Source organism: Nipponia nippon, unplaced genomic scaffold, assembly GCF_047370975.1.
Source record: "Nipponia nippon isolate SJK-2023a ecotype South Korea unplaced genomic scaffold, ASM4737097v1 scaffold_43, whole genome shotgun sequence".
In the NCBI taxonomy this organism is placed as follows: Eukaryota; Metazoa; Chordata; class Aves; order Pelecaniformes; family Threskiornithidae; genus Nipponia; species Nipponia nippon.
In genome coordinates this window covers 251225-276075 of record NW_028262362.1, presented here as the reverse complement: position 1 = coordinate 276075, position 24851 = coordinate 251225, and the positions used below count along the sequence as shown (strand labels likewise).

At 59.1% G+C, this 24851-nt stretch overlaps 2 protein-coding genes and 1 long non-coding RNA gene across 6 annotated transcripts in view; 2 read left to right on the top strand and 1 right to left on the bottom strand.

Moving 5' to 3' along the window:
- Window positions 1-18418, top strand: part of CEP164 (centrosomal protein 164) — a 31799-nt gene extending 13381 nt beyond the window's left edge. For 2 of the 4 annotated variants that reach the window (XM_087778239.1, XM_087778238.1), the window contains 20 exons: window positions 645-730; window positions 3205-3417; window positions 4668-4814; window positions 5531-5747; window positions 6360-6437; window positions 6700-6831; window positions 7130-7252; window positions 7791-7934; window positions 8145-8228; window positions 9077-9145; window positions 9483-9661; window positions 10195-10321; window positions 10737-10804; window positions 10989-11196; window positions 12157-12264; window positions 13418-13532; window positions 14833-15180; window positions 15624-15690; window positions 16190-16312; window positions 17216-18417. In XM_087778239.1, the coding sequence (XP_087634365.1) occupies window positions 645-730; window positions 3205-3417; window positions 4668-4814; window positions 5531-5747; window positions 6360-6437; window positions 6700-6831; window positions 7130-7252; window positions 7791-7934; window positions 8145-8228; window positions 9077-9145; window positions 9483-9661; window positions 10195-10321; window positions 10737-10804; window positions 10989-11196; window positions 12157-12264; window positions 13418-13532; window positions 14833-15180; window positions 15624-15690; window positions 16190-16312; window positions 17216-17315 (2736 nt within the window). In that variant the 3' untranslated portion in view covers window positions 17316-18417. Of the gene's footprint in view, window positions 1-644; window positions 731-3204; window positions 3418-4667; window positions 4815-5530; window positions 5748-6359; window positions 6438-6699; window positions 6832-7129; window positions 7253-7790; window positions 7935-8144; window positions 8229-9076; window positions 9146-9482; window positions 9662-10194; window positions 10322-10736; window positions 10805-10988; window positions 11197-12156; window positions 12265-13417; window positions 13533-14832; window positions 15181-15623; window positions 15691-16189; window positions 16313-17215 lie in introns of all 4 variants that reach the window. The other 2 variants (XM_087778236.1, XM_087778237.1) reach the window with 2 other exon arrangements.
- On the bottom strand, window positions 17823-24125 carry LOC148052838 (uncharacterized). The gene is made up of 3 exons (XR_015709137.1): window positions 23612-24125; window positions 19021-21931; window positions 17823-18427 (listed from the first exon to the last, which is right to left on the bottom strand). It is a non-coding gene; the product is annotated as an uncharacterized LOC148052838 (long non-coding RNA).
- LOC148052837 (centrosomal protein of 164 kDa-like) overlaps window positions 21925-24851 on the top strand; it is a 28728-nt gene continuing 25801 nt past the window's right edge. The window contains exon 1 of the mRNA XM_087778243.1: window positions 21925-22385. Coding sequence (XP_087634369.1) covers window positions 22332-22385 — 54 coding nt within the window. The 5' untranslated portion in view covers window positions 21925-22331. The remainder of the gene's footprint in view (window positions 22386-24851) is intronic.

Here is a 24851-nt window from a genome sequence, read left to right as displayed (position 1 = left end):
GGGCTGGCTTCCTTGGCGGCACCCGACGTGACGCGTTCCGGAGCGAGCGGTCAGAAATCCCTGGGGAGGTGCGACTGCGCGCGCGCGCCGCTCGTCGCGATCTGCCCGAGGTCCGGGGTGCCGGGCAGGACTGAGTCCTGTGCCGTTCCGGTCGCGGCCAATACATCTATCGCTTTATGGCCCCGGCACGCTTCCGTGCGTGTGACGTTCCTGTTTGGTTTAGGAGATTTTTTTTTTTTGTCGTCCCACGCTTTTCAGGGCGTTTAGTGTTACTCACGTGTCCAAGACGATCCTCAGGGAAAAAACCCAGCCTGTGTCTAGAGTGCCGGCAGGGAGTTCATCTTCCGCCTTGAAAACGCGAGCCCCAGCCCGTAACCCAGCGCAGCCCGGAGAGCCGAGCTCCCCGGCCTCTCGGCTGCGCTGCTGGAACCGCTCCCGCGACGCGCTGAGACCCGTGGCTGCCTGCGGGAGAGGAGGCTGGCCCCTTCGGCTGGGCGCTCCGCAGCAGCCCGCGGGCGCTGCTTGCTCGGCGCCGATGGGCTGGACCAGAGCGGCGCTGCCCTTAGCAGAACCGCCGCCGGGTCCTGAGAGGCTTCGATGGCGAAGGAGCCAGCAAACTCCACGCTGTTTGCTTTTACCTGCAGGCCCGGGAGCTGGGAGAAGAGGAAGAAGAGCAAAGCGAAGCCAGTATAGAGGAAGAGCAAAGCCAAAGAAGAAAAGCTGCTGAGAGGTATGGTACAAACAGCCAGAGCAAGAGAGGAGGTGTAGCCAGCTCTAGCTCCGGGTGGCTTTCCCGTCTTGTCTGCCCCTGCTCTGCTCTGCTCCCTGTAACCCGTGCAGGCGTCCCCGTAGAACGCCCTGAGACGCTGCCGCTTCTCGCGGGGTCTCTCCCTCTCGCTCCTCCTGCCACCTCCTCGGGACTGTCGCAGCGGATTGCAGCTTTGTTTCGGCTTCTGGCTGGGTAGGCAGCAAATCCGCCTGCCTTTCGTTTCCTCGAGACTGCCCCAGATGTGGAGCTGGCTTCTGTTTCCCTTACAGCTCTCTGGCTTTTCTCTAAGGCTCTGAAAGTCACGCTCCTGCCGGGATGCTCTGAACCTGTTAACCTTGTGTCTTGTGCCCTGCGGCGTTGAACCGTGGAAGACTTGGCCGCGGGCGGCTGCCCGACGAGAGACCTTTCTGGTTCTGAGGCAGCCCCCGTCTCGGCCGGCGCTGGTCCTGCTGGGCTGCCGGCTCTCCGCTGGGCAGAGCCTGCAGCTGAAGGCTCCCAGGGCCAGCCCGGTGCCTGTCGCTGCTGGCAGGAGGGTCCAGCTGCAGTGTGAACGGTTGTCGTCCTCTTCCTTCCACAGAGGTGGCCCAGAGCAAGTCACTGCTTGACCAGCTGTGAGCATTAAGCTATTTTACGTCCTGGTACACGGACGACTCGCTCGAGCGCGCTGGCTGTTACGCCGAGAGCAACGCTGGTTCCAGGCCCTTAGTTAGGCTGTCTGGGGAGCTCTTTTCAGCCTGTTTGTGGCCACTCGTTTAAAACAGTGGAAATGCTGTGCTGAGCCGTGAGCTCCGTGCTCCCTCGAGCCCCTCCCTCCCTCTCCGAGAGCTGCAGCGTGTGGCGTTTATAGATGAATCGTGTCAAAACTCTTAGCCTCCGCGCAGAGTTACACATCCTCTGGGGCGCCGGGAACCGAGGAGCTGTTACCCGTGCCAGGAAAACTTGTGAACAGAAGAAGCTGCAGTCCATCTTAACGACTGGCTGCACGCCCTTGGGATCTGCAGCCTTGTTCGTAGAGGAGCTGTTCGCGGGAAGGTCCCCGAAAACGTGCTCTGCCCGCAGGAGCTGTCTCCTTATCGCTTGGTACCTGCTTCCCAGCTGTGCAGCCTCTCTTTCTCTCGGCCTGTAAAGCTGGCTCGTGCTTGCTTTGTTGCCTCTCTGCTCTGTTATCCTGAGATGAAGTAGGACTGGAGGTGTAAACATGCCTGCCAATGTTCCCGTCTGTAACTCGGACAACAGCGAGAGTACTGCTCGCGGGGCTGACTTGTCTTGGGGAGATGCTCCAAGGACTCGGAAAGAGAGGGGGCTAATCCAGGGCAGGGGGTTCGGCATTCTGAGACCGACAGCCGTGAGAGCCGCGGCTGCCTGTTAGCCCGGCAGGCCTCGAGGCGGTGGGGACGGTTTGGAGCTTTGCGGTGCCTTTGGCAGCCCCGCGGTGGCCAAAGGGGTCCCGTTGGCAGGCATGGCTCGGTGCCCGTCCGCGCCACCTGCCCGTCCCCTCTTCCCTCCGCCTCGTCTACCTGCGGCAGCCGCTAGCATCTGATCTGTGCTAATCCGGTCTTCTGTTACCTTTTCTGCGCCGCAAAGCATAAGGGAGCAAAGTGCTTGGGAAACGTCAGAAGAGAAGTGTTTTGCTTTAGAAAATGCCAGTCGGGAGGAGGCTGTGGCCCGGGAGGCGGAGGAGGGATCGCTGGGTAGCCCCAGCAGTCTGGAGGAGCTCGCTGCCCCACGGAAGGCGTAAGGGCTTCAGTTAAGTCCCCGGTGTTGTAAGCGTAACAGCTCTTGTCCTTTTGTTGCCCTTCGTGGTGTCTGAAGTCAGCATGCCAGGAGATGCGGTCTGGTGGGCACAGCAGAGCGCGAACGTCTCCCTCCCTGCGCAAATCGGAGCAGCTGTGTGAACGGTCTGCGCTGGGGAGCGCGCGAAGAGCGGCTCAGCCCTGGGGGCTGTGGCGCAGGACTCCGTGGTACGGAGACAGAGCGGTCTGCTCTGTGCCTGGGAAAGCCTCCTCCTTGCCAGCGTCGCCAACGAGGCTGCAAGCGTTCGTCCTCCTTTGGCAAACGCTTTCGCGCAGCCTCCTGCCTTGGCTCGCTGAGCGGTGCCGAGGTTGCGGGGGAGCAACAAAACCCCAGCACCTCACCCCGCTCTTACGGTCGCTGGGAACGTGGGTCGCTTTGAGAGACTAAGGTCAGAGCGCAGGACGGTCGAGCCCAGGTTCCCCGCAAAAGCCTGCGGCCTGTTGTTGTGCTAAACTGATGGTCTGATGGCTGGTGGGGCTTCTGCTCGTCCCTTCCCTTTGCCGACGGTGAAGCTTCTGCCGTAGGTGGCTCTGAGGTTTTGGGTTTGGAGTCGATACTGCGTGGGGGGATGTGGCTGTTCCTTTCGTGTTACTCGGTTTTCTGTCACCCTTTTGCCTAAAGGAGCTTTCTCTTTTCGGCAGGCGCCCCAAGAAGGAAATCAAACACGGGCAGTCCTTGAACCAGCCTAGTGAAGAATCCCTGGAGGGAATAGTTGAGGAGCTGGAGCTGGAGCGAGAGAAAATGCGTTTATTGCAAGCGAAGAAGGAGAAAATTCGGCAATTCCGGGAGGAGATGAGGCAGCAGGAGGAGGAGGAAGCTCAGAAGCTTCATCAGCAGAAAGAAATATCCCTCAGGTACGTTCCTCTTTTACTCCACCTCCCCGCTTTCTCCTACGAGCCTTTCCTAGCTGCGCTTTCGTTGCCGGCGGCTGCAGGCTTGTGCCGGTATGGGCCACCACCCTGGCAGCGGGGCTGCTTTGCGGAGTTGTGGGCGAAGGAGGCAAGAACGAGGCTTTTGGGGAGGAGGAGCGCGGGGCTCCCTGCCCGGCACGGACAGCCCTGCGCGCGAGGGTCTGCGCACCTTGAAATGAGCAGGGGTCTGCTGTCGGCGCCGCAAATGCTCAAGGCAGATGCGTGGAGAGCACGGTCTGCCGCAGGAAAGCGCTCTCCAGCGCAGGCAAGAGAGCATCTTCCCCTGTCCTGCAAGAGGAGCTCTGATGCCATACACGTGCAGCTTTCAGAGCTCTGAGCCTGCCTCTTACGGTTAACCTGGGAAGAGCTCCCAGCTGGGCGCGTGGAGCTTTGCCGCCCGGCAGGCGTTCAAATCCTGGGTGAAATGCTGGTAACGGGACTGGCAATGGGAGCCTTAGAGGAGGTGAGGTTACCCCAGAGGAGCTGCCTGAACCTCTGGCGCGGTACGTTTTACAGAGGCGCTTCCAAACGAGACTTGAAGGAACGGGGCACGGATGCCTGCGTGAAAGCCAGCCAGTGCACGCGGGTCTCGTAGCAACGCAGGGAGCAGAACGGCACTGGGAGCCGTGTCCTCTCCCTGGGGGGATTCTTCTCTCAAGGCTTGTCTTTTATTTCAGGTGGCCTTGATACTTATGTTCTTAGCAGGCCGAGCCAGCCAGAAACAGTATCTTGGCATGAAATGTCACGGGAATGCTGACTTGGGTGCGAGGGAAGACACAGAAAGGGAAAAAGGTCTATGCGGTACTAAAGCAGTAGCAGAAAGGGTGTCTCATGGAAATAGGAAGCTTACAGATGCAGTAAAGCATCCGGGCCCCGTGGCTTTCATTTAATAGGAGCTGATTTCATTTACCTGGGAAAAAACCCCAAGTGCCACCTCTGATGATAGAGTGCATTTTAAAAGCCTGCCACGGAAGTTTGGTGCTTGGGGGCTGCGTCTCCCGTGCCAGCAGCCAGGTTCGGAAGGTGGGGAAGAGAATGAATGGTCTGGAGCCCTGGCAACGCGTCGCCTGGGCGGGCAGAGCGAGTGGGAGCAGCGGCTGATCTATAGGCCTTGGGGAGGTGGTTGGAAGACATTAAAGCCTCCTGAACCTCTTTTTTTTTTTCTTTTTTTCTTTTTTTTTTTTTTTCCCCAGCTGCTCATCTCTCAGGACTCTAAAAGAAGATTTGGCAAAGGCTTCTGAGGAGGAAGAGCTGCGTGTCAGAAAGGAAGAAACTGAGAGACTCTCAAAGCTGCGAGCCAGAATCGCCTCGGAGACGGAGGCAGAGAAGGAGAAGATAAGGTGACAAGTTTTTTGCTGCCATCCCTGGGGACCCAAACTCTGCTGGTCTGGGAGGGAAGCGCCTTGCATGCCACCGGCAGCCGCTCAAAGCGGAGGTGCTAGCCCGCCCGAGCCTCCCGTGGCCGGTTGCCTGCCTCGGCCGTGAGCGCGAGGCCCCAGCCGTGACGCTGCACGTGCCGGGGAGCCGCGTGTCGAAAGGAGGTAAAACGGAGGGACCTTATTGCCGCCTGGGAGCTGATCCAGTTTTGCTAAGTAGACGTACGGTGCAGAAGTGCCCTGAGAGAGGTGCTGCTGTAATGTTGGACCAGGCGCAGCCCTGGGGCCTGGAAATGAAAGAGGTGGCATCTGCAAGGACGGCCGCGCTCGGCAGCGTGGCTTGCCTTGAGCGGACGTCTCCGTCTAACGGCGGTTAAGGCCTGTTAAAACCGCCGGAGGAGGCAGAAAAGGCAGCCGCTGGCAAACTTCTATTTTCCTCTCTCTTTTTTTTCTTAGCTGACGGATATGTCTGCACCCGACTGCTTTGCTGTTTGTTTCCAAGGCCTGAGCTTTGGATCCGCGCTTGTGGATCTGTGTGCTGTGGTTCCTGGTTCCTTCTGGCTTGCGTGTCCTGTCCTCTAGCTGTGTCTTCTGTCAGCTCTGGTTCCGAAACGGAGGCCGGCGGTAAAGGACCGAATCCTGACTTGCCTCTGTCTGTGTTCTTGTCGCAAACCCGGCAGGGCAGAGCAAGAGGTCGCGCTGCAGAAACTAAGAGAAGAGTGGGAGTCCCTGCAGGTGATGGAGAAGGAGAGCCTGGAGAAGCAGCACCAGCTCGCTTTGGAGAAAATGAAGCTGGAAATGGAGGAAGCTCGGCAGAAGGAGATGGTGGGGCTGGAACAAGAGAAGGAGCAAGTCCTGCGTGAGCTCAAGGAGAGATTAGACAGGGAAAAGAAGAAGGTGAGGTGTTTATTGCCAGCTAGGGTCAGAGCCGTGCTGTTCGTGCTGACCTGGCTGGCTTCGCGACGCTCAAGTGTTGAGGTTAAACAACGCCTGCACGCGCTTTAATAACGGCTGCCTTGAAACCTAAAGGAAAGATGTTAGGCGTGCTGTTAGAGGCGTGACGGAGGTGGGGAGGAGTACTCCCCCAATTTTTATTACCATGGTGATTAAATAGCACTTACTTCAATGGCCACATTGCATCTGACGAAAAGAAGGATCGCCGCGTGTCTCTGCCGAGCTAAACCGAGCCATTTTATCCGCTCGGACTACCGCTTCGGCTGCCGCTGTAGTCCTCCGGAGAGCTTGGGGGGTTCCTGCACGGAGGCGGTCTGTAGTCCGTCCAGCCCAGCGCGGCTGAGATCTGCGGAGGAGGGAGGGAGAAGCACCCTCCCGCTCGGGAGGGAAAGCTCAGCGAGAGTGAAGGCACCTCGTGTACAGTCCGGCCTGAAAGGGGGTTACCGTGCGCTTTTTTGATGCTGACGGAGAGGTGCTAATTGCAAATGCGTCTTGCGCAGCACGTCCCCACAAATAGAGGTTTTCCAGCAGCCTGTCTTGCTCCTGTTCCCGTAGGCAGCAGAAGAGCTGGAGAAACAGTTTGCAGCTGAACTCCAGCAGGTGAAATCCGCAGCAGAAGAGAAGCATCGTAAGGTAAAACGTGGTGTCCTCAGAAAGTAAACTGGTTGTTTTGCTCCCCCACGCTGCCATCAAAGGTGGCCAGGGAGGGCGTCGTTAAATTTTTCCCGCTTCCTAAATGCGGGCCTGGTCTGGCTCAGCATTTGGACGTGCTCCAAGTCGGGGGCGGTGAGGCTGCACGCGCTGGTCCTTGCCGCGGTGCTTGCTCTCTGTAGGAGGGCCCTAAATGGATCTTGTCAGAAGGGTGACAAGTCTCCGTGGGCGGCTTTCATGGCAGGTCATTTCCAGCCTGCGAACCCAGATAGCAGAGGCACAGAGGAGCAAGGAGGCTCGGCTGCGTGACGACTTGCAGCGAGCGGAGCAGAAAGTGCAGCAAAAAGCCTTTCGAGTAACCGAATACGAACGCGAGGCGAGTACTCATCTCGGATTGTTGAGGGTTCTTCACCCTCTCTCCTTGGGCGCGTGGTGAGGCCCGAGGGGCCGCGTCCCCTGCCCAGGGGTGACCGGCGCCTTCGGGGAAAGGACGCCCCTGCAGCATCTCGCCTCGCCAGGGCGCTGGCTTTGCGCTGCCCCGGCCACAGCCTGATGCCCCTCGCAAGGTGCTCGGAGCCTCGGTCCCTCTGCTCGTGCGAGAGGCTGATCGCTGGGGGGCCACCGGAGCGCAGCGCCGCAGGTCGGGGAAATATCTGTCCGTGTTACCCCCGCAGCTCGGCGAGCTTATGAGAGAGAAACGCCGGCAAGTGGAAGACGAGCACGAGAGGAAAATGGAGAGGATGAAAGAGGAGCACCAGGAGGTCCTAGCACGGATTCAGGACCAGTACGAGGAGGAGGTACTGCGGGGGGAGAGCAGCGAGTTGCTCAGTTGGGCTGCGCCTGGGCTGGCACTGCTGCTTGCCAGGCCCGCCTGTCTCGGCCGCTCCTAGAGCTGGAAGTCTCCTTTCTTCTAGCAGAACTGTTGCCATAACGTAAAATGAATTTAGGCTGGGGTTGTAAGGATCAGCTGTCCAAATAGTCTCTGGGCAGGCCCCTTCCACGTGCCTTTGTGGACTTTGGTACAAGCGAAGCTCGTTCACGTTTTTGCAGGTGCCTGTTCTGGAAAGCCTTCTGCCTCCCGTTTTTGACTATACAGTCGGCAGCGCGTGACAAAACCTTAGTTTCATGGGTGGCTCCTTCTTTCTTGAGCCGCTCCCTTGACAGCGTTGTCCCTGTAAGCAAGCGGTGTTAATTTGCTGACTGGCGTTTGCTCGGGAGCTGCTGTGGGACGGGCTGGCTTTCCAGAGGGCGCGCGTCCCGTGGGTTCCCGTGGCCTTGCTGGAGAACCTCTGCTTCACTCAGACGCTTTCCTTCTTTGGGTTTTGCGACAAACAGGAGCGGAAGCAAAAGGCAGAGCTGTTCGAAGGCCTGCGAAGTAAGAAGGCGCACCTCCAGCAGCTCCACGCGGAGGAGGTGAAGGCTCTGCAGGCGGAGCTGGACGAGCGGCTGGCTGCGCTGCAGCACAGGCACGGGGAGAAGGTGAGGAGAACCCTTTGCCTTAGGTTGCTGTGACTTGGCTGCCTGGGGACGGCCTGGGCGTGGTGACACCTCCGTGTGCGTGCCAGCCCAGGGCGACGCAAGCGGCGCGTCACACCTCCCCAGTTTTCCTTGCTCCTCCTGGTGGCAGAGCTCTGCCCGGCGAGTGAGGAACTCGTGCCGTTCTCTCTTTGACTCGGCATCTCCCTGCAGGAAAGAGAACTCCAGGATTCGGAAATGGAGCTTGAAATGCGCATGAGGGACGTCGAAGCCAGATCAGCGCAGCTCCTCAGCCAGGTGAGTCAGCCCTGGTGGGCTCGCGGAGGTCTCCTAGCCCGTGCTGCTCCTCTGGCTGCTCCCTCGGGGGGACTTTCGGAAGCGCTCAGCCAGGGCTTGTGCTGCCATCCAAGCTACAGGTGAAGCTTCCATCACGAGGCGGAGCAGGGCTAAGCGGTCCTCGTGACTGATGTTTGCAGCGACAGCCAGCGCTCTGGCTTTGTCGGGGCTTTGGGAGGCAGTAAGTGGCAGAGGGACCATAAAAGCCTTTCGAGGCAGCGCGTCCTGCTCAGCGTAACTTTGGATTTTAGTCAGTCCCTTCCCGATCTACCTCCTCTTCTCCCTGCTGCCGTGAAAAGGCAATGAGCGTTGCTGGATCTTGGGCAGCAGGGTGGGAGAGGGAAGCACCCCAAATGCTCCTGTGGAGCTGGCAAAGATCACCGGCTGATGCTCTCGCCTGCCAGGTCTCTAAGTGCTGGCCTGTGCCCAGGGCTGTAGGTAGCCTTGCTTCGGTCAGCCCTTCCTTTCCAAGCGGCGCTGGAGTGAGAAGTAAAAGGCGGAGAAATGCCGGAGGCAAGCAGAGGTTTCAGAAAAGCAAGATCCCGCAGAAGCGGCTGCGTGCCTTGAGTGCCCTCGCAGCTGAGCAGGAAGGGCCGTTCTTCCCACGGGAACGCAAACGTTCCCAGCTTGAAGTCAAAGAGAGGCAGGGGATCTTGAGCGCAGGAGGGGGAATAAAGCAGCACTGACAAGAGTCCTCGGGTGTCTTGAAATGGTCTTGAGACTCAGGCCTGACCCCGGTACTTCAAGTGCTGCTCGGCGTCGGCCGTCTCCTCGCTCTGACACTCGCCTACTTTCTCATCTGGACCTAGGAGGAGTCTCTGAGAAAGAAAAGGCAGCAGCTGCTGGATGAAGACAGACGGACTGAGCTAGAAAGAGATGTATGTATGTCTTAGCTCCGGAGAGGTGCCGTGCTGCCCTCCTTTTGGGGCTGAGGGGAGCACGTTGGAACTACGGCTTTAAAAAAGCAAACTGTTGCTTCTGAATTGTGAGTATGAAAATCCCTCCCTGCCTCAGCCGGGAGCGCCATCTTGCCGGGAGGTTGATTAGCTCTGAGCTGCTTCCCAAAAAGAAGAGACAGCCCTCTTCTTCCAGGACTGGCACGTGCATTCGTAGCTCCGGGACCTCCTGCGAACTGCGCGAGTGGCGAGCCACTGAGCGCCTTTCCTTTTGGTTTTGGGGAAAGGACTGTGAGGGATTGTTTTGGTTTTCTTCTAGGAAGCTGCTTTAGCTTCTCAGCTCCGCCTGGAGGAGAACAGGAAGGAGCACGCCAGCCTCCTTGAGTCCCTCCGGCAGCTGCGTAGGTCCCTTGAGGAGCTCCGGGACCAGAAAGCTGAGCTGGAGGCCCAGGTGGACTTGTTGCAGACCCGCAGCCAGAGGCTGCAGAAACGCATCAGGTGCGTGGAGGAGAAATTTGATCTCGTGCAAAAAATGTCCCCTGTGCTCCTAACGGAAACCTCTCTGACCTCGCCTGGGTCTCTCCCTCACCTCTGAGCCTCTTGCGTGTTGGGCCGTGCTCCTTCAGAACCCTGACGGTGGTTTTACTGCGTGTCGAGGGCGTGGAGGTCCCGGGGGCTGTTTCCACATCTATTAGTAACTCGCTGTGTAACTTTGCCCCTGCTTGCCAGGTTAATTGGTCTGTCTTCTCCCCGTCTGTCTTGTGAGCTTAATAAGATGCTCGGAGAGGGGCACTGAAATGCGGAGAAAAGATTCTCCTGAGGGTAGCTGAGGCTCTGGGTGAGGGCGCGAAGCGACGTTTCCCTGCCCAGCCGGGGGCTACGTCCGACGTCGCCCCGCAGAGCCGATACTGGTGGCGTCTTGCACGTCTGCGGCCCTTTCCCTCCTGGAAACTGGAGGTCGCTTTGGACGCGGCTGCAGATGGATTACCGGTCTAATCAAGCGCTGCCGCTGTTGCCTTTTCTCGGGGCAGTGAGCTGGAGGCAGCTGTCAGGAGCAAACAGGAGACTTTGAAAGAGCTGGAGGCAGAAGGAAGCGTGGAATCTCCGAGAAGGAAAGCCGAGCTCCACGTTGAAGACCTGAGAGAAAGTCTTCAAGCTGTGAGTAACGCGGACCGTAAAGGTGCTTCCCTGTGGGATCGGAGGCCGTAACTGCCTTGAAAAGCCCAGCTTTTGTTCCTTCTGCGTGAAGCCGGTTGAGATGCAGCGACGCGTTTTCTTTGCCAGGGGACGTCGACGCGTTTAGCAGTAATTGTTGGGTCCTGTCTGTTGGGGGGGGGGGGGGGGAAGGAGTTGTCGGATCCTTGAGCGCCCTTGGAGTCCAAGGCAGGACTTGAGTCAGGGATGGAAATGCCTGTGTTCCTTTTCACGAGTCAGATAAAGAACACCCCCGGCACTGGTCTGGGATCTGGGCGATGCCACGATGATGTCATTCCAAATTTTTGCTCCTAATGGGATCCTGGGGTTCCGTCTCCCATGCGTATTCCTTAGTTTTTGAAATGCTTCAACTCCTCAGCGCTCGCCCAGAGAGCCTGCTTCCCCGCCCTCGCAAAGCCATGAGAACAGCGCCTTCCAGTTTGATCAGTGAGTATCTGCATGGCAGCCGCTTCTGGAAAACGTTGTCGCTTTGGTTTTGCAAGCAAATGTTTTTGCTGGGGTTTACGCGCGTTGAGCTGGCCCTCCGGTTTTGGGGAGGGGGCTGCGTGAGGCTTGCAGGACGGCACAGCCAGCGCAAAGCCAGGGGCATGCCCGTCTCTCTCTCGCCTAGCGTCAGGAGCTACATCTCTGCGGAAGGGATCTTCATCAGGAACGCCAAGGAGTTCCTGGTGCGCCACACCCTCTCCATGAGGAAGAGGCACGCGGCGCTGAAAGCTGCAAAGCAGCAGTGGCGCCAAGATATGCAGGAAGCGCGGGAGGCGGTGCGGGATCTAGACAGCTCCCAGCTCCTGGAGGGCGTGCGCCGGAACCTGGAGGAGGTGAGCTGAGCGCCGCCCGTGTCCGGGTGTCGGCATCGTGGCTGCGCGAACGAACCCGCAGCCCGGGGCTCGGTTCCTGGCTCTGCAGGTGCGGTGACGGGCAGCTGGGGGGGCCGAGTCCTCCTGGAAATCGGATCTCGCGTGTTTTTTGGGTTAGATACGCGGCGTTCGTCCCTCCTCGCGTCTTCCTCATCATAACACGAGGGTTAGAGGCTGCGGATCGCAGCGACGTTACCGTGCGTCAGACGAGCGGCCCAGAGCGCCTGCGTGGGCACGCGTGGCCCGCAGCTAACGGAGCGTTGCGCGGTAGAAGAGTTTCGGTTCTGTTTCGCTGTGTGCGCTGCGGACTAGGAAGGCTCTACGAAGCAGTGGCTGCAGTGCGGCCCGTGCTCAGTAGCTTGCTAGCTTCCAGGAGCTCTGGGCGCCTTGAAAACGGAGAAGGCATTTGGTGGGGAAAGAGGGATTCCCGTGCCCCGCAGGTCCCATAACGCGCTTTTTCCTCCTAGCAAAGGAAGCGACAGGTATCTGTCCCATCAGCGGGTACAAATTTAGGGTCGTAGCTCTACAGTGATTTCACCCTTGCTTGGCAGAGGGTTCTTGAGCACTTGCCAGCTCTGCCGGTACGCCAGGCAAAGACAGGGAAGATCGTAGTTTCCCTCGCTCGCGATAAGCGCTCTGCTTACGTCTGCAGAACCAAAGCTGTTGACCCTGTTGGCTGCCGGGTGTGGAAGTGAAACCTCCTTTTCCCTGGGGTGAACGTGCTTTGAGGCCTGGGCTCTGCCCTCTGCACGCTCCGCTTCCCGCGCTCTCGAAGGCCTGGGAGCAGTTGTACTCCAGCAGCACGATTCCCCGTGCTGAGCAGAAGCGAGATAACGAAAGTCACCACGACCACGAACGCAGGTTATTTCCTGTCATCCTTGTTTAATTTTCCTCCTTGGCTTGGCTGTTGGTCCACTGCAGGAAGCAAAGCGGTTGGAGAAGATGAAGTCGGCTATGCGGAAAGGGCAGGTGCTGCTGAAGAAGGAAGAGGAGAAGCTAAGCCAGCTGGAGTCCTCGCTGCTGGAGGAGGTAAGCACAGCAGCACTCCTGCTTGGGCCTGCCCAGCCGCGCTCCCAGCCCGCCCAGAGCTCCTGGCCCTAGGCTGGAGTCTCTCTGCGGGGCTTTTGGTCCCTCTGCGGGCTGCTTAGCTGGCGGCCAGAGGCTGGTGTTTGCCAGCGGAGCCGGACTTTAGAAACACGTTCTCCGGGAGCAGAACGGTGCGCCTGTCTGAGAACGGCGGGAGAGAGGCGGCCAGTCGCAAGGTCGGGGAGCACGGCAAGCCCAATTGAGCCGTGGCCCCCGTGATTCGCTAGCTCTGCAGCCAGCAGGGCAGATGCGGGCTGGGGTTTGGGACGGAGACTTTCTTCCACGGCGGCAGCTTGCCAGGCAGGGCTGCTGGCGGCCGGGATGGACCTGGGGGGAGCAAACCTGCCGAGTGCGCTGGCTTGCGAGAAGCGTGCTCGTTAGGTCAGAAACGAATCACAGTTAACACCAGCGTGCTGAAGCATCCTACGATATAAACTCAAACCTCACATCAGGATGCTTGGATGTCTTATTAACTGCCTGTATCTTGGCCGAGACGGCAAACGCTGAGCCTTCCCTCTGCTGCTGACACCTGGACTCGCCGTTAAGCGTGGGGCTGCAGAGCGGATGCAGAAGGCAGCCTGAAAAAGCTGCGTGACTCGAGGCTCGAGAAAGCAAGGGCAGGTCACCTTGCGCGAGCTAGGCTCGGGTCTGCTTTCCCGACCGAGGCAAGCCCTGGGATCCGCTCGGCTCTGCCTGGGACCGCGGGGCCTTAGGCGCAGGGCGGCAGCAGATGCGAGAGCACGAGACCTTTGAGGGTCGAGCGCTTGTCCTTGGTGCAGAGAGAGAACCCAGCCCACGCGGGAGTTTTGAGGCTTATTTAAACCAAAGCACTTGGCCTCCTGCCTAGAAGGGCCCGTTCACGTGGCCGTTGGCTTTGGCCTCCAGTGCGCGCACGTGCTTCTTCCAGAGACCGAGCGGTCTCTTGACTTTCAGATTTTGCTGTCGGGGGCCGAAGACGAGTCTGCTGTCGCCTGGCCTATGCCCGTCTCCGCAGTCCAGCCTGCGGAGACTGGCTGTAGGCGGTATTCCAGCGGCTTTGATGTTTCGGGGACAGAACGGGAGGATTTATTTGCGTTGTTTCCCTTCTTTTGACCAGCTGTCGGACGAAGATACGCTGAAGAGTGCCGCGTGCAAGAAGACGGTGACTTTTGATCTCGGCAGCTCTGAGGACACAGACAGCACATCCAGTGTGAATCTGCATCAGCCTAAACGTAAGCGCCTGACGGGCTTGATGTGCTGTGCCCAGCGCCTAATGCTTTAGACCTGGCTCTGGCTTTCCCTCTCGCCTCTCGGAGGTACCTTCTGCTCTTCTGACTCGTGCTCGCTAGCGCCCAAGGCAGGTCTGCCCTCCGTGACGGGGGCAGGTCCGTCCTCCGTGACGGGGACTGCTCTGCGTACAACGTTTTACGTGAGAAACTCCTTTCCCGCCTGTAGCGGCAGGTGAGAGGGATGGGACCTGCGTGAGAACTTGCCCTTTAAATCTCTACCGTTCTTTTTCGAGCGGATTATAAAATCCGGCTTCAGCTCTTCCCGCTGCTGTTGCAGAGCTGTCTTCCTCTTCTGCGGGTGTCCGGCCTTCCTCTTCCTCACGTCTCTGGCAGGAGAGGCTGCTGCAGTTCCCTCTGCCTGCTGCCTGTGCTTTTTTCTTTGCCTCCAGTTGCCTGTAACTGGAGTTGCGCGGGTGCGGAGGAGGGCTCCCCGTAAACAGCCGGGAAGGCAGGCGGGCTGTGTTGCTCGCAGAAGGGCTGGCAAGGCTGAAGCTTAAGGAAAAGTTGGAAAGCTTCCCTGTGGGAACAGACTGACAATCTGTCCGGTCTGGGATCATCTCTCTGGCCCTGGTCAGTAAAATACCCGCAGGCACGCGTGAAACTTAAGGGTCTTCTCTCGCCCTAAGACGAGAGCCCTTCCGTCAGGATGGTCCCATCGGTCCCACCTCCAGCCTGGCTGGTGGCCTCGACACCTTTGCTTTTTACGAGCGTGTGAAGTGTGACCAAGCCATTCTGCCTCCTGCTCAGCTGGCGCGCGGTGGGAGCGCTGAAGTACAGCGTGTCGGCCCGCGCCGGGGTCTCGCCGGAGGGGCAGGGTGCCGTACTGGGGGTTTCGGCCCTTGAGAGGGCTCGCCGCTTGCAAGGGAACCGCCGTTCACGGCTGCGTGCTGCAGGGTACAGTAGAACTCGGAGGGACGGAGCAGGGGGGTGAAGCGCACGCACCGGTGCCTATCCCGCTTGTCCTGCGGGCCCTGTTCTTGCAGCTTTGGAGGGTCTTGTCCCCGCTCTCTGGTTTCTCCTCCGCTTTGTGCCCAAGCAGCCTCCAAGGCACAAATCCTCGTTGTCAGCCCGTATCTGCTCTGTTGGCTGCAAAGCCAGGTTTCTGCCTCTCTATCCCGCTTAGCAGACGCTGATCAGGCTCGGCTCGGGGCGCGACGCGCAGTGGGGAGCGAGCCTCCTGCCGGGGAGGCGGCGTCTCCCTTGCCTTCCCAGTCACCCCTTTTTTCCCCCTCTCTTCTGCCAGTTGATTTGAGAACGGATTTGCGGCCTGCCCCCCAGCTGGACAAGATCAAGTACTTGACAGACTCCCTGCAGCGTATCAGCAGTGAACTGAGGGGGGTCCTGGGCGTCTTGGGCGCTCCGAACGATCGCCAGTCTCCGCTCTTCACCTCGACACCCTGCGACGGCGTCCCTCCTTCTACCTATGCCTCCTTGGCAGGAGTCCAGGCAGGGAGCTCCCCGGTGCCCTCCACCGCGGCATCCCTGGTGGACCGGTGGGCCTGGAGCACTGGGCTGAGCTCCAGCCGCTCCTTCGCAGCCAAACAGTCAGTGGACAGCTTCCTAGCAGAGAAATGGCACAAGTATTTCCCAGGTCAGTCTCCTGTCAATCCATCTGCTTGCTTGCCTGCGACTTTTGATTTACAGCCCTGCAGGTTCTAACGGGCTCACCCGTCCGATGCTGGTGCTGCCGATGGGAAGGGTGCTAATGAGATAAGGAACGAGAGCCTCGTTCCGGGAACTGCAGCATATGGCTGATCTCGTCGTCCTGCTTCTGGGGCAGTTCAGCCTTTCAGAGGCACCCAAGAAAGCCGTCGTTGCTGGCGAAGGGAGCAGAAGGAGATGGCCCTGCTTCACTGGAAGCCTCCTGTGAATTGCAGACAGGGTTCACCATCTCGGCTTCCTTAACGCCACCGTGTCCTCGGCCGGTGGCTCAGCTTGTAAGGACGGTCTGTCCATAGCACAGGAAAGCAAACGCGCCCAGATGTAAAGACTGGCGATTTCTCTGGGGGCCTGTACTTAATGTCTGTTTTCCAGGTGGGTTCCCGGTGCTCGGTGGCAGTTCCAAGCCTCTGGACAACAAGCTGGGATACGTACCTGCAGAGTAAGGGTCCTTTTCCTTCCGTTGTCGTTTCGTTGTCCTGCTTTTATTTCCCTGGAATGATTTGCGGGTCGCATTTCATAGAACGGGTAGATAGCAAAATCAAAAGCTACGTATTAAGCAGACAAGTCAGAAGCTAGTAGTTATTACTGCCACGCGCTTGGCGGCGTGGCTGTGCTGACAGCCCTCGTTCCAGGACCAGGGTCCGAGGGTGTCGGCGCTGGGCCTCGCCGGCTCCGCCGGGCGGGCGGGTGGAGCGGAGGCTGCCGCCCCAGCCTTTCCAGTGCTGCACGGACTAAAAGGAGGACGGCAGCCTGATAGCGGGGGGCTGCTGCAGTGTTTCTCTACGATGGGGTTGGGCAGAGGACTTTGAGCCAAGAGGAGGTTGCTCTTTGTTCACCGTGGCTCTTTCTGTAGCAGCCCCTCATTTTCTTTGCCATTTCGGGGCTAGTTTCTGCCTAGACCTCTCTTTCCCACTTGCGCCGTCTCTCTCGTGCAACAGGGAGCAATTACGGCTGTTCCAGCAGTCCCAGATCCGGAGCCGTGAGTCGGACAAGATGAGTATTGAAGGAAGGATTGAGGCCATCAAGAAATGGCTAGAAGACTTCAAGAGGGATTCCAAAGTGTATCCTTTGCCTGCGTCTGGTCTTCTGTTGCACTCCACCTTCCTGCAGCGAGTAGGAGACGGCGGCAGGAGGTGAGGGAATCGGGCCCCAAAGCATCGAACAGCAATTTCGAAGCCTTAGCCTCTATTTTGGCGCCCGGTTCTGCAGAGGAATACGATGTTTAGCAGTTAGAGCGTGAGTGACCTGTTGGCTGTTCTTTGCCCTGGGCTTGACAGAGAAAGTCTCTTCCCTTTCCCCAGCCGGGCTGCGCCGCTCTGCGGTGCCACGGCTCTGCTGTGGTACGCAGCAGTTGGAGCTGGTGATGTGAGGATTAAAACCAAATGAACCAGAGGGTGCAGAACGGAGGAGGCAGCAGGGCCCTAGTCTCGGAGGCCTGCCTTTGGTGCCATCGCTCCAGCCCCGCGGGCGACTCCGCTAGGGGCAGTCCCCGCTGAGCAGCCCGGGACGAGGCGAGGGGGCCGGAGCCGCGCGGGCCTGGCGCGTGGGGTGGCCGCGTGGCCGGGCGGGGAGGGCTGGGGCTCCCCGGCGGAGCGCGCTCTCCAGCTCGGTTGGAGGCATGGCCTTGCATCGAATGAGGGAGGCCTCGGCGCTATTAGCGGGGCCGTTCCCAGGTTTGCGGGGTAACAGCATTATGCTGGGGCTGTCAGCATCTCCTCCGCGGCGTACGCTGAAATTAGCAGCAAACCCCTCAGGCCTCCGACAGCGCACGCTGTCCTGAGCACGGCGCTCCTTCGAATGCCCTAATCCCCCTTTAATTCCCTTTGGCTCGGATGCAGCGGGCTAAACGCAGCACGTGTGCGCGAGGCTGGCTCCCGCCCCTCGATACCTGTCCTGTCTGCTGGCTGTGCTCGTGCCTGCTAATCCCTCCCGTAAGCCGGGCTTTTCCTTCACCCAGCTGCCAGACCTCTCTTCCCAGGTGCACAGAAGCCCCCGGCCGGCAGCTCCAGCCTGCTTCAGCTCAGACTGGATGAAAACAGCAACATTAAAGTGTACCGCTACTAAAAGGGGGGCTTGGCGCCGGAGAGGCAGTGGCTGGGGCCCCTGCGGGCCCCCTCACGAGATGCTGGGTTTCGGTGATGCCCAGCCGCCTCCGCGCTGTCTTTGGGCCGTGCCCTTGAAATATAGGCTCTGCGCAAGAGAGCGGAGGAAGGAGGAAGCGAACTTCCCAGCTGGATTCTTCCAATCCTGTATTGTGTCCAAATATACTTTATAGACTGTTTAATCCAGTTCTCTCATTAGCATTCTAGCAGTCGTGAGCCAGAGCTGTGAATCACGGGGGACCCTGAGTAACCGGTCAAGGGGGAGGACGTTAATCCAGCCGCGGCTCTGCCAGAGGAAACGCGTCGGGGAACGAGCCCCCACCGGTGCCCGGCAAATGCCGAATTGCCGGTGGGCCAGGTCGCCTGGCCTCTGGTGCGCGCGGGAGCAGGGGAGGACGAGCAGCGAAAGGGCTGTAGCGTCGGGGGCAGAATCGGGGAACGGTGGTTTCCGACTCTCGGGAAACGTTGCTCTCTTTTCGGGGATGGAAGCAACTGGGACGAAACCAGGAGCGGCTTTTCAGGGCAGACCTGGGAAAGCGCTCCCTGCTCCCGCTTTCTGCCGCGCCGGCCAGAGCTGCGCAGGGATTTGTGTTGAAGCAGAATGCTTGCCGTCTGGGAGATGGGACTGGAGGGGACGGCGTCTTTGCACAGCGTGGGGCTTTGTTTCTTGCCGAACGAAGAAAGAGCGGGACTTAGAGCCACATAGGTGCGATGGATAAGCTGGGAACGTACTCTGGCAACGCCATTCTCGCGCTGTCGCTCGGTCCCGCGAGAATCTCAGAAGCTTCCACGTGGCCCGCGCGTGGCCGCTTCTCCGTGGCAACCTAAAACCTGTTCTCTTTGCGCTGCTGATGAATTCCACGGCTCAGACGGAGCGCCAGCAATGAGTGCGGTACGCAGGCGTTCCGCTTTCCCCACGGGCGCGCGCTCTGCCTGCGCTCTCTTAGCCGCGATCCGGCTGAAGATGACAAGGGCGCAATGGGAAGCGCGTCGCGAGCGGCTCTGGTGGCTTGGCCCGACTGTTTGCGCTGACGTTAATCCTTCCTCGCCGCTTTGAAAACTCTGTTCCGGTACCTGAAAGGCAAATTAATTTCTTTTAAAGCGTTTTATGGTATTTCCTTTATGCTCTTCGCAGCATATGACAATTAAGCTGTAAAGGGCTTTGCCGGAGAACCCACTCGCGGTGCTGGGCAGAAACTGCCAAGGCTTATGCGAAAGCAGAGGTGAAAAAGAAAGGCCTGCCTCTCTCCTCTCCAAACGGCGAGCCGTCTGTCAGGGTCCAGTTCGTCACCGAAAGGTTAACGTGTCCAGCCACAAAGAGCTCTCTTGGCACTTCGGTGCCGCGGCAGGGCTTCAGGAATCTATTATGAACCGGCAATTGCCGGCCAGCAGCCAGGCTCCGTTAACCCTCGTGGGCAATATCTTAGTCCTGACAACGTATTAGTGCCCCGCTGGAAAATAGAATTCGCTTGTAGCGCCGTGAGATGGCAGCAGCAAAGCGTTCCTGCGAGCGAGCCGCAGCCCAAGCCCTTCTCCGGCTTCCTTGCAAAAGGGAGGGGAGGGAAGGGTTTGCGTAGCGAGCCCTGCAGGGGAGGAAATCTGAGCAGCGATGGGGTGAAGCGACGAAAAAACCGGCTTCGCGTAGCCCGTGGGTCGGGGTCGAATACCTGCGTTCAAAGAAAAGCAGCGTGTGGTTGTAGTGACCTGCGGAGACGCGAGGACGCTGGGCGAGAGCGGAGGCTGTGTTGCAGGTGGCGGGAGGCTCTGGGAGAGAGGGAGGAGAGACGGAAAGAAATGCTGCCCCCCTCAGTGGGCTTTTCTGGAGTTAAGTGGGGAGAAGGCACTGAAAACGAACCCCCCGTCAGGCGCCGGAGAACTCCTCGAGGCGTGAGGTCTATGTGGAGCGTGCTCTGGGAGAGAGGGCCTCTTCTGGGCAGCCTGGTTTGCCTGGCTGCCGGTGGGGTTCGCTCTGGCCTGAGCCCGGCTCTCTTGCCTTCTGAATCCCTGTGGTGGAATAGCTGCCGCAGACTCGTGAGACTCTGCTCTAAAATGCAGAAGGGCTTTGGGACGCTGCTGGAGGGGGCACGAGGAGGAACAGGTCTGGAAGCGCCTCTGGGTGCCTGGGGAGAGGGTCCCACGGCAGCAGAAGCGATCCCCCGCCGCAGCGCTTGAGCTCGGGAGGTTTCGTGCTCTGCCTTCTGTACAGGCGCAGCTCCGGGTAAACACCGGGAGCCAAGGGGGTCCTTCGTGTGGTGGGAAGTCACCACGCGAGGCTTCTTCACCAGATGGAGACGTGTGAAAGGGAGCCGTCCCTGTAAATAAAGGTTGCGCGACACACTTGTGCGTTACCGCGGAGATGTATGCGCGGGAAGCCGTGCCGCTGGTTCCCAGGAAACAAAGACCTCCGTGAAACACCAGCGCAGGGGTGGCCGGTGACAGGGGAGGAACGGCCGCTGTGTTCACGGGAGAGCGTGGCTGGGAACGGCCGTAGCGAGCCACGGCTCGTGGGGAGCCCTGAGCCGGGAAGAGTCCGGCAGAACGGCGAGTTCCTGGCCAGCGGGAGAAGCAGCAGCGGTAAAGCAGAAAGTTTCGTGTTTAGGAATCGGGGCCCGTTGGGAATCCGGGCACAGGATGGAGAGCGGTTCGCCTGGCGAGCTTTCCGCTCTGGGGGTGCGTGCGGCGGGCGAGAGGCAGGGCGGTGTCCTGCGGCGGGCGGGCGGGTGACCCTGCCGCCTCGGGCAGGCGGCGCGAGGACTTTTGCTAGCGGCTGCGTTACCCCACCCGCTAGGAGAACAGCGAGGCGGAGGAGGAGAAGCGTGCCGGCCGGTTAGCTGATGTGGCTGAAGCTGATCCCCCGTCCCAAAGGAGTCCCGCGGAGGAAGCTGGCAGCCCGAGAGAGGTGACGAGGTGGCAGAGTCATCCCGCTCCCTGGGCTGAGCAGGGTTCCCTTTTGGCGGCTGCTGTTCACGCTGACCGTTCAGCTCCGGAGCCCGCGCCTTTCCACAGGCCGGTCCCGCCGGGATCGGTGCGCTCGTCTCCAGGCTTACGCCGATCGCTGGAAGTAATGATTGGATGGGCAGGAATTTCACATCAGTTGGTGGCACTCAGCTGCAGGTAAAATGCGTTACAGCTTGTAAAAAGATCAGCTAAACCAACTATAACCCGCTTGACTTGTCCTAGCTCTGAAATCCGTAGAAAACCCATAGTGGCCTGTTTTTGCAGGAGGAAAAGCGCCCGCCTCCTCCGCCTCTCTGTCTGATCGGCGTCGTTCCCTCTTCTGGAGGGTGGCATCTGCGGTCATTAAGGGGTAGCGTTAACAAACGTTTTGTCTGTATCTGTCCCTGAAATAGGGTTCTGCCAGCTAAAGAAATTATTCTGGGATGTTCTAGTAACTGAGGTAAACTTGCCGGGAGAGCAGTCTTTTTGTGTGCCCAGTATTGCCGGATACGTGGGTGCATGGGGTTGTGGTGCGGGTGCTCCTCGAAGGGCCGTATCTGCGTCCTGGTTTGAAGCGTAAGAATCCCGATGGCTCTCGTTTGGCATATCTGTCCTGTCCTCAGGAAGAACCTGACAGGGAGCACAGCTAGGGACCGGTCTTTCCAGACGCCCTCGCCCCCAGGGAAAAGGAAGCGTAGTAAGGACTCCTCTTCTGGAGCAGCGCTAAAGAAAGGCCGCTCGCAGGCGTTCTCCCGGGTTCCGGAATTATGATGTCACTGAGGCCTCTGCAGAGCCTCACGGCCAGCGCGCGATTCGGTGGCGCATTCGTGACCCTCTGCGAACTGGACTGCAAGGGGGCCGTGAGCTCTCGTTTCTCGCTTGGTGAGTTGCAGGTGAGGCTCCGAACTGGTGCTTTTTGGCAAGTCCCCAGGGGTTTGATTTCTCTGGCCTCCTCTCCGGTCCGATGGACGGCTCGCACAGCCCTGAGAAGGTCTCTCAGACAAATGGCGTTCTTTCCGTGTGCCGCAGCTCCGGGTTTAAAGCTGACAGCGTTCCAGTTGCACTTTGATAAAAATACATGGTTAAAATATGCGGTCTGTGTATGGTACACGCTGTACGCAGGATGCGGCTAACGTTTGAACAAGACGCCACAGCTTTAATAAAACAGCGAGAAAGTAGGACGTGCTCGCGGTTTTGTTTGCATACTGATGAGGGAGCCTTTGCCTGCTTCTCGCACGTTTGGTTGTGAGCTTTGCGGGCCGCCCCGCTGCCGGCAGAGGCGGTCGAACCTTTGGGTGACTAAGCTTTGGCTCGGGGCTGTTTTTCTCCCGAGGCCGGCGGGTTCTGCCGCTCCTCGCTGCGTGAGCTGGTCGCGGTCTGGTCCCGAGCTCAGAGCGGCGGCTTCAGTCGGCGCCTGCCCTCGAGCGGGTCCTGCTGGGCTGATTGCACCCCGCCTGCTCTCCTCTGGCGATAATTTTGGGCAGAAGTCAAACGCCCAGTAACGCGCTCTGGCAAATTGCCGTCTCGCGCTGACCAGAGCCGATGTGGAAGCGCGAGCGGGCGGACTGCGGGGCAGGTTGGGTGCTCCCAGGGGCCGGCGGTTCCTGCAGCAGCCACTGCTAGCTCTGGGTCGCTGAGGCCCTGTGCATAGAAAAGCAACAGATTAAAACCAAAAAAAAAGCCTGAGCCCAAGAAACGAGCGTGTTTTTTATCTTAATGAAGCTCCTTGTCTTTGAAAGGGGCGGTATGGAAGGCAATCAAACTGGTCTTAAAGTCACCCAAAGCTTTGCGATTTTGCTTCTTGCCGTAGGAGAACCCATGCTATTTCTGACCCCTGCAGCCTCCCAGAGAGGAGGCAAGGAATGTTGTAGCTCTAACTGTGTTTGACTTGCTGTCTAGGAGGAGTCTTTAAAACCAAGACACGCTGAAGAAGGGCGAGAGTCTTCCTCGGCTTCTGACGCTGCGTGCCCTCCGACTCCGCTTCGAGCCCTTCCCGGTGACGCTGACAGTAGCCTGTCTGGCCAGAGCAAGGAGGAGTCCGATGGGAAACTCGCTGGGAAGGAAGTGCTGGGCGAGAAAGATGCCGCGGTGGAAGGTGACGTCTCTGCAGCTGATGAGCTGCCGCGGTCTCGGGGGGAAAGGAGTGCGACAGGGGCAGACGCGCCCGGCGGTCCTGGGCGACCTCGAGCTGCGTCTCTGGCTGCGGAAGCCGCCGAGGCAGGTTGGCTGGCGAGGCTGGCCGCCGCTGTTGACGCCACGTCAGGTGATGAAAAGAGAGTGACTGAAATGAGGGAAGCAGCAGCAGCTGATCTGAAAACAGACAGCAGGCTGGATGCTGGCAAAGTAAGAGACCTGCCTGCACGGGCAGGGCTTGGTGGGGGAGCTGCCGTGGCTGTTCCCGTCGCTTTGTAAGGCCTTGATTCAGGAAAGCTCTCCCAGCGCTTGCTCGCTTTCTGTTAAGTCAGCGTAAGGGCTTTCCGAGTCAGCGGGGTGTTCCTGGGGGGCACGAGTGCTCCGAGCGCCCAGATCGGCGTCTTTAGTGCGCAGCTAGGAAACCGTTCTTTTCTGCATGCGCAAAGTGCTGTCCAAAGCAACCGACAGGCAAAAACCCCGAACTGTGACGCGTGTTTCGAGTCTCGGAGGAGAAATAAGTCTCAGCTTTCAGTGCTGCCATCTGTACCAAGCAAGCAGGTTTCATAATGAAGTTCACACCGAGCCCAGCTGTCCGCGCTGCTTTGTTTCTCTCCGTCTGTTGTTTCTCTCGGCTTAGGCAGAGACAGGGCGAAAGCGTCAAGCGAGCTGCCAGCTGCGACGTTCGCAGCTCTGCGGGGGGATGCGCCGGGGAGGCGCGAGGTCAGAGGCGGGGAGGACGCTGCCTCGGGGCTGCCTCCGGAGCTGGCGCCCGAGTCCGTCGAGCAGGGTACCGTCCGGGCTGCCCGCCGCTTTTCCAGCGCTCGCTGGGAGGAGAACTGGCAAAGAGCTGACTGCGGCCAGCTGAACCAGGGTGTTTGTGCAGTCTCGGGCAGGAGAGGAACCGCTAAGTGTCGCAGGGTGCAGATGGGTTCACGGTCCCTGCAGCTGGGTCGCCGGACAGGCGCGCGCTGTCCGCTCTTGCTCAGCGTCCCCCAGAAACGCTCCAACATGAGCTCTGAATAACCGTTTCTTTCCAATCTAGTCTCCTTCCTGCCGATTTTGGTGACTTTTCTAGTTCCACTGATGCGTAATGTCTCGAAGAAACGGTAAGCTATAGCGCTGAGCCCGGAAAACATGCGCTGTCCCGAAGAGCTTAAAGTTGAAAGCGTTGCTTTTACGAACGCTTACCTGCGCGCTTGCTTTAGGCGTCTGGGTAGTTCTGCTGAAGTCAGCAGGGCTGCACTGGTGTCCGCATCGAACGCTGGCGTATTGCTTCCCGATGGCTGGGCACAGGGGAGCCCTCGCTGCAGCTGGGCACGGCGAGGTGCACTTTTAAGGCCACGGTACTGTCCAGTGTGGCTTTAGCCATTCGTGCGTGGGCTGGGGCGTTCTCAGAGCTGCAGAGATCCACGCGGAAGGAGCAGAGGACAGTGAGCAAGTGCCCGTTAGCAGGGATGTTTGAAGAGCGCTTCTCTGCCCTCCCCAGTCCCATCTCCATCTCTGCGCTTTGTCTCTGTGAAGTGGTGTTTTTGTGCTTGTCTCGGGGTCACACCCTTAGTGTTTTTCCTGGGATATTCAATCGCCTTTTCTTCCCTGCGTTAGAGCGGCCAGATTTGTCTTCCCAAGATCAGTTGTCACCTCGCTGGAAAGGCCTAGGTGAAGCTGCGGGGGTGAGGCACGTACGGGCTGTAACGCACGTCTCCTTTCAGCTTTCAAAGGCATTGGAGAGCAGCGGCGGTGGGGAGGACTTGCAAGTTTCCAACCGCTCGGACCGGGAGCTGCTGCAGCCGATGGTGAGTCACTGGAAGCTCCTTGTCCCCTGTCCGTGGGCTTCGCGTTCCTCTGGGAAGGTGCAGCCGGGTAATGCTGTCCCCACCTCGTGCAGTCCGCCTGCCCCGCTCCTCGGCTGCGAAGCGGTGACCTTAGGCTGTGGCAGGATCCTGCCCTTCCCTGGGAAGAACGTTCCAGGCCGTTTTGTCTTTGTCCATGAGTAATTGCTTCAATTTAATCAAACTTAGCCACTCTCCCGTTCTGAAGAAAAAAATGAACGGAAAGGTCGCCGTGTGTGATGTTAATGAACCGCTTTGCTCTGCTGCTGCTGGCGGCCCGCTGCGGCTCCGCCAAATGGCTAGCTCGGGTTTCTAATGACCAGCGCGGGGTGGCGCCCGGTTAGCTGATAGGGACTCGGACTATAAATACCAGATAAACTGCGGGTTATCCTGAAGGTTGTAATCAGCCCGGTGGAAGTGAGTTTATCTTTGCTGAAGGACAGCTCACACCCTCTGCTCCGTACGTGTAGTTGATGGCCATCTATAGAAAATAATTAGTCAAGCCCAGAAGGTGTGATTTCTTCTGTTGCCGTTGCTGTGGCGCTGACTTGGCGGAAGGAGGATCGGCGTATATCGGCTCCCTCTTCCCATCCCTCGGC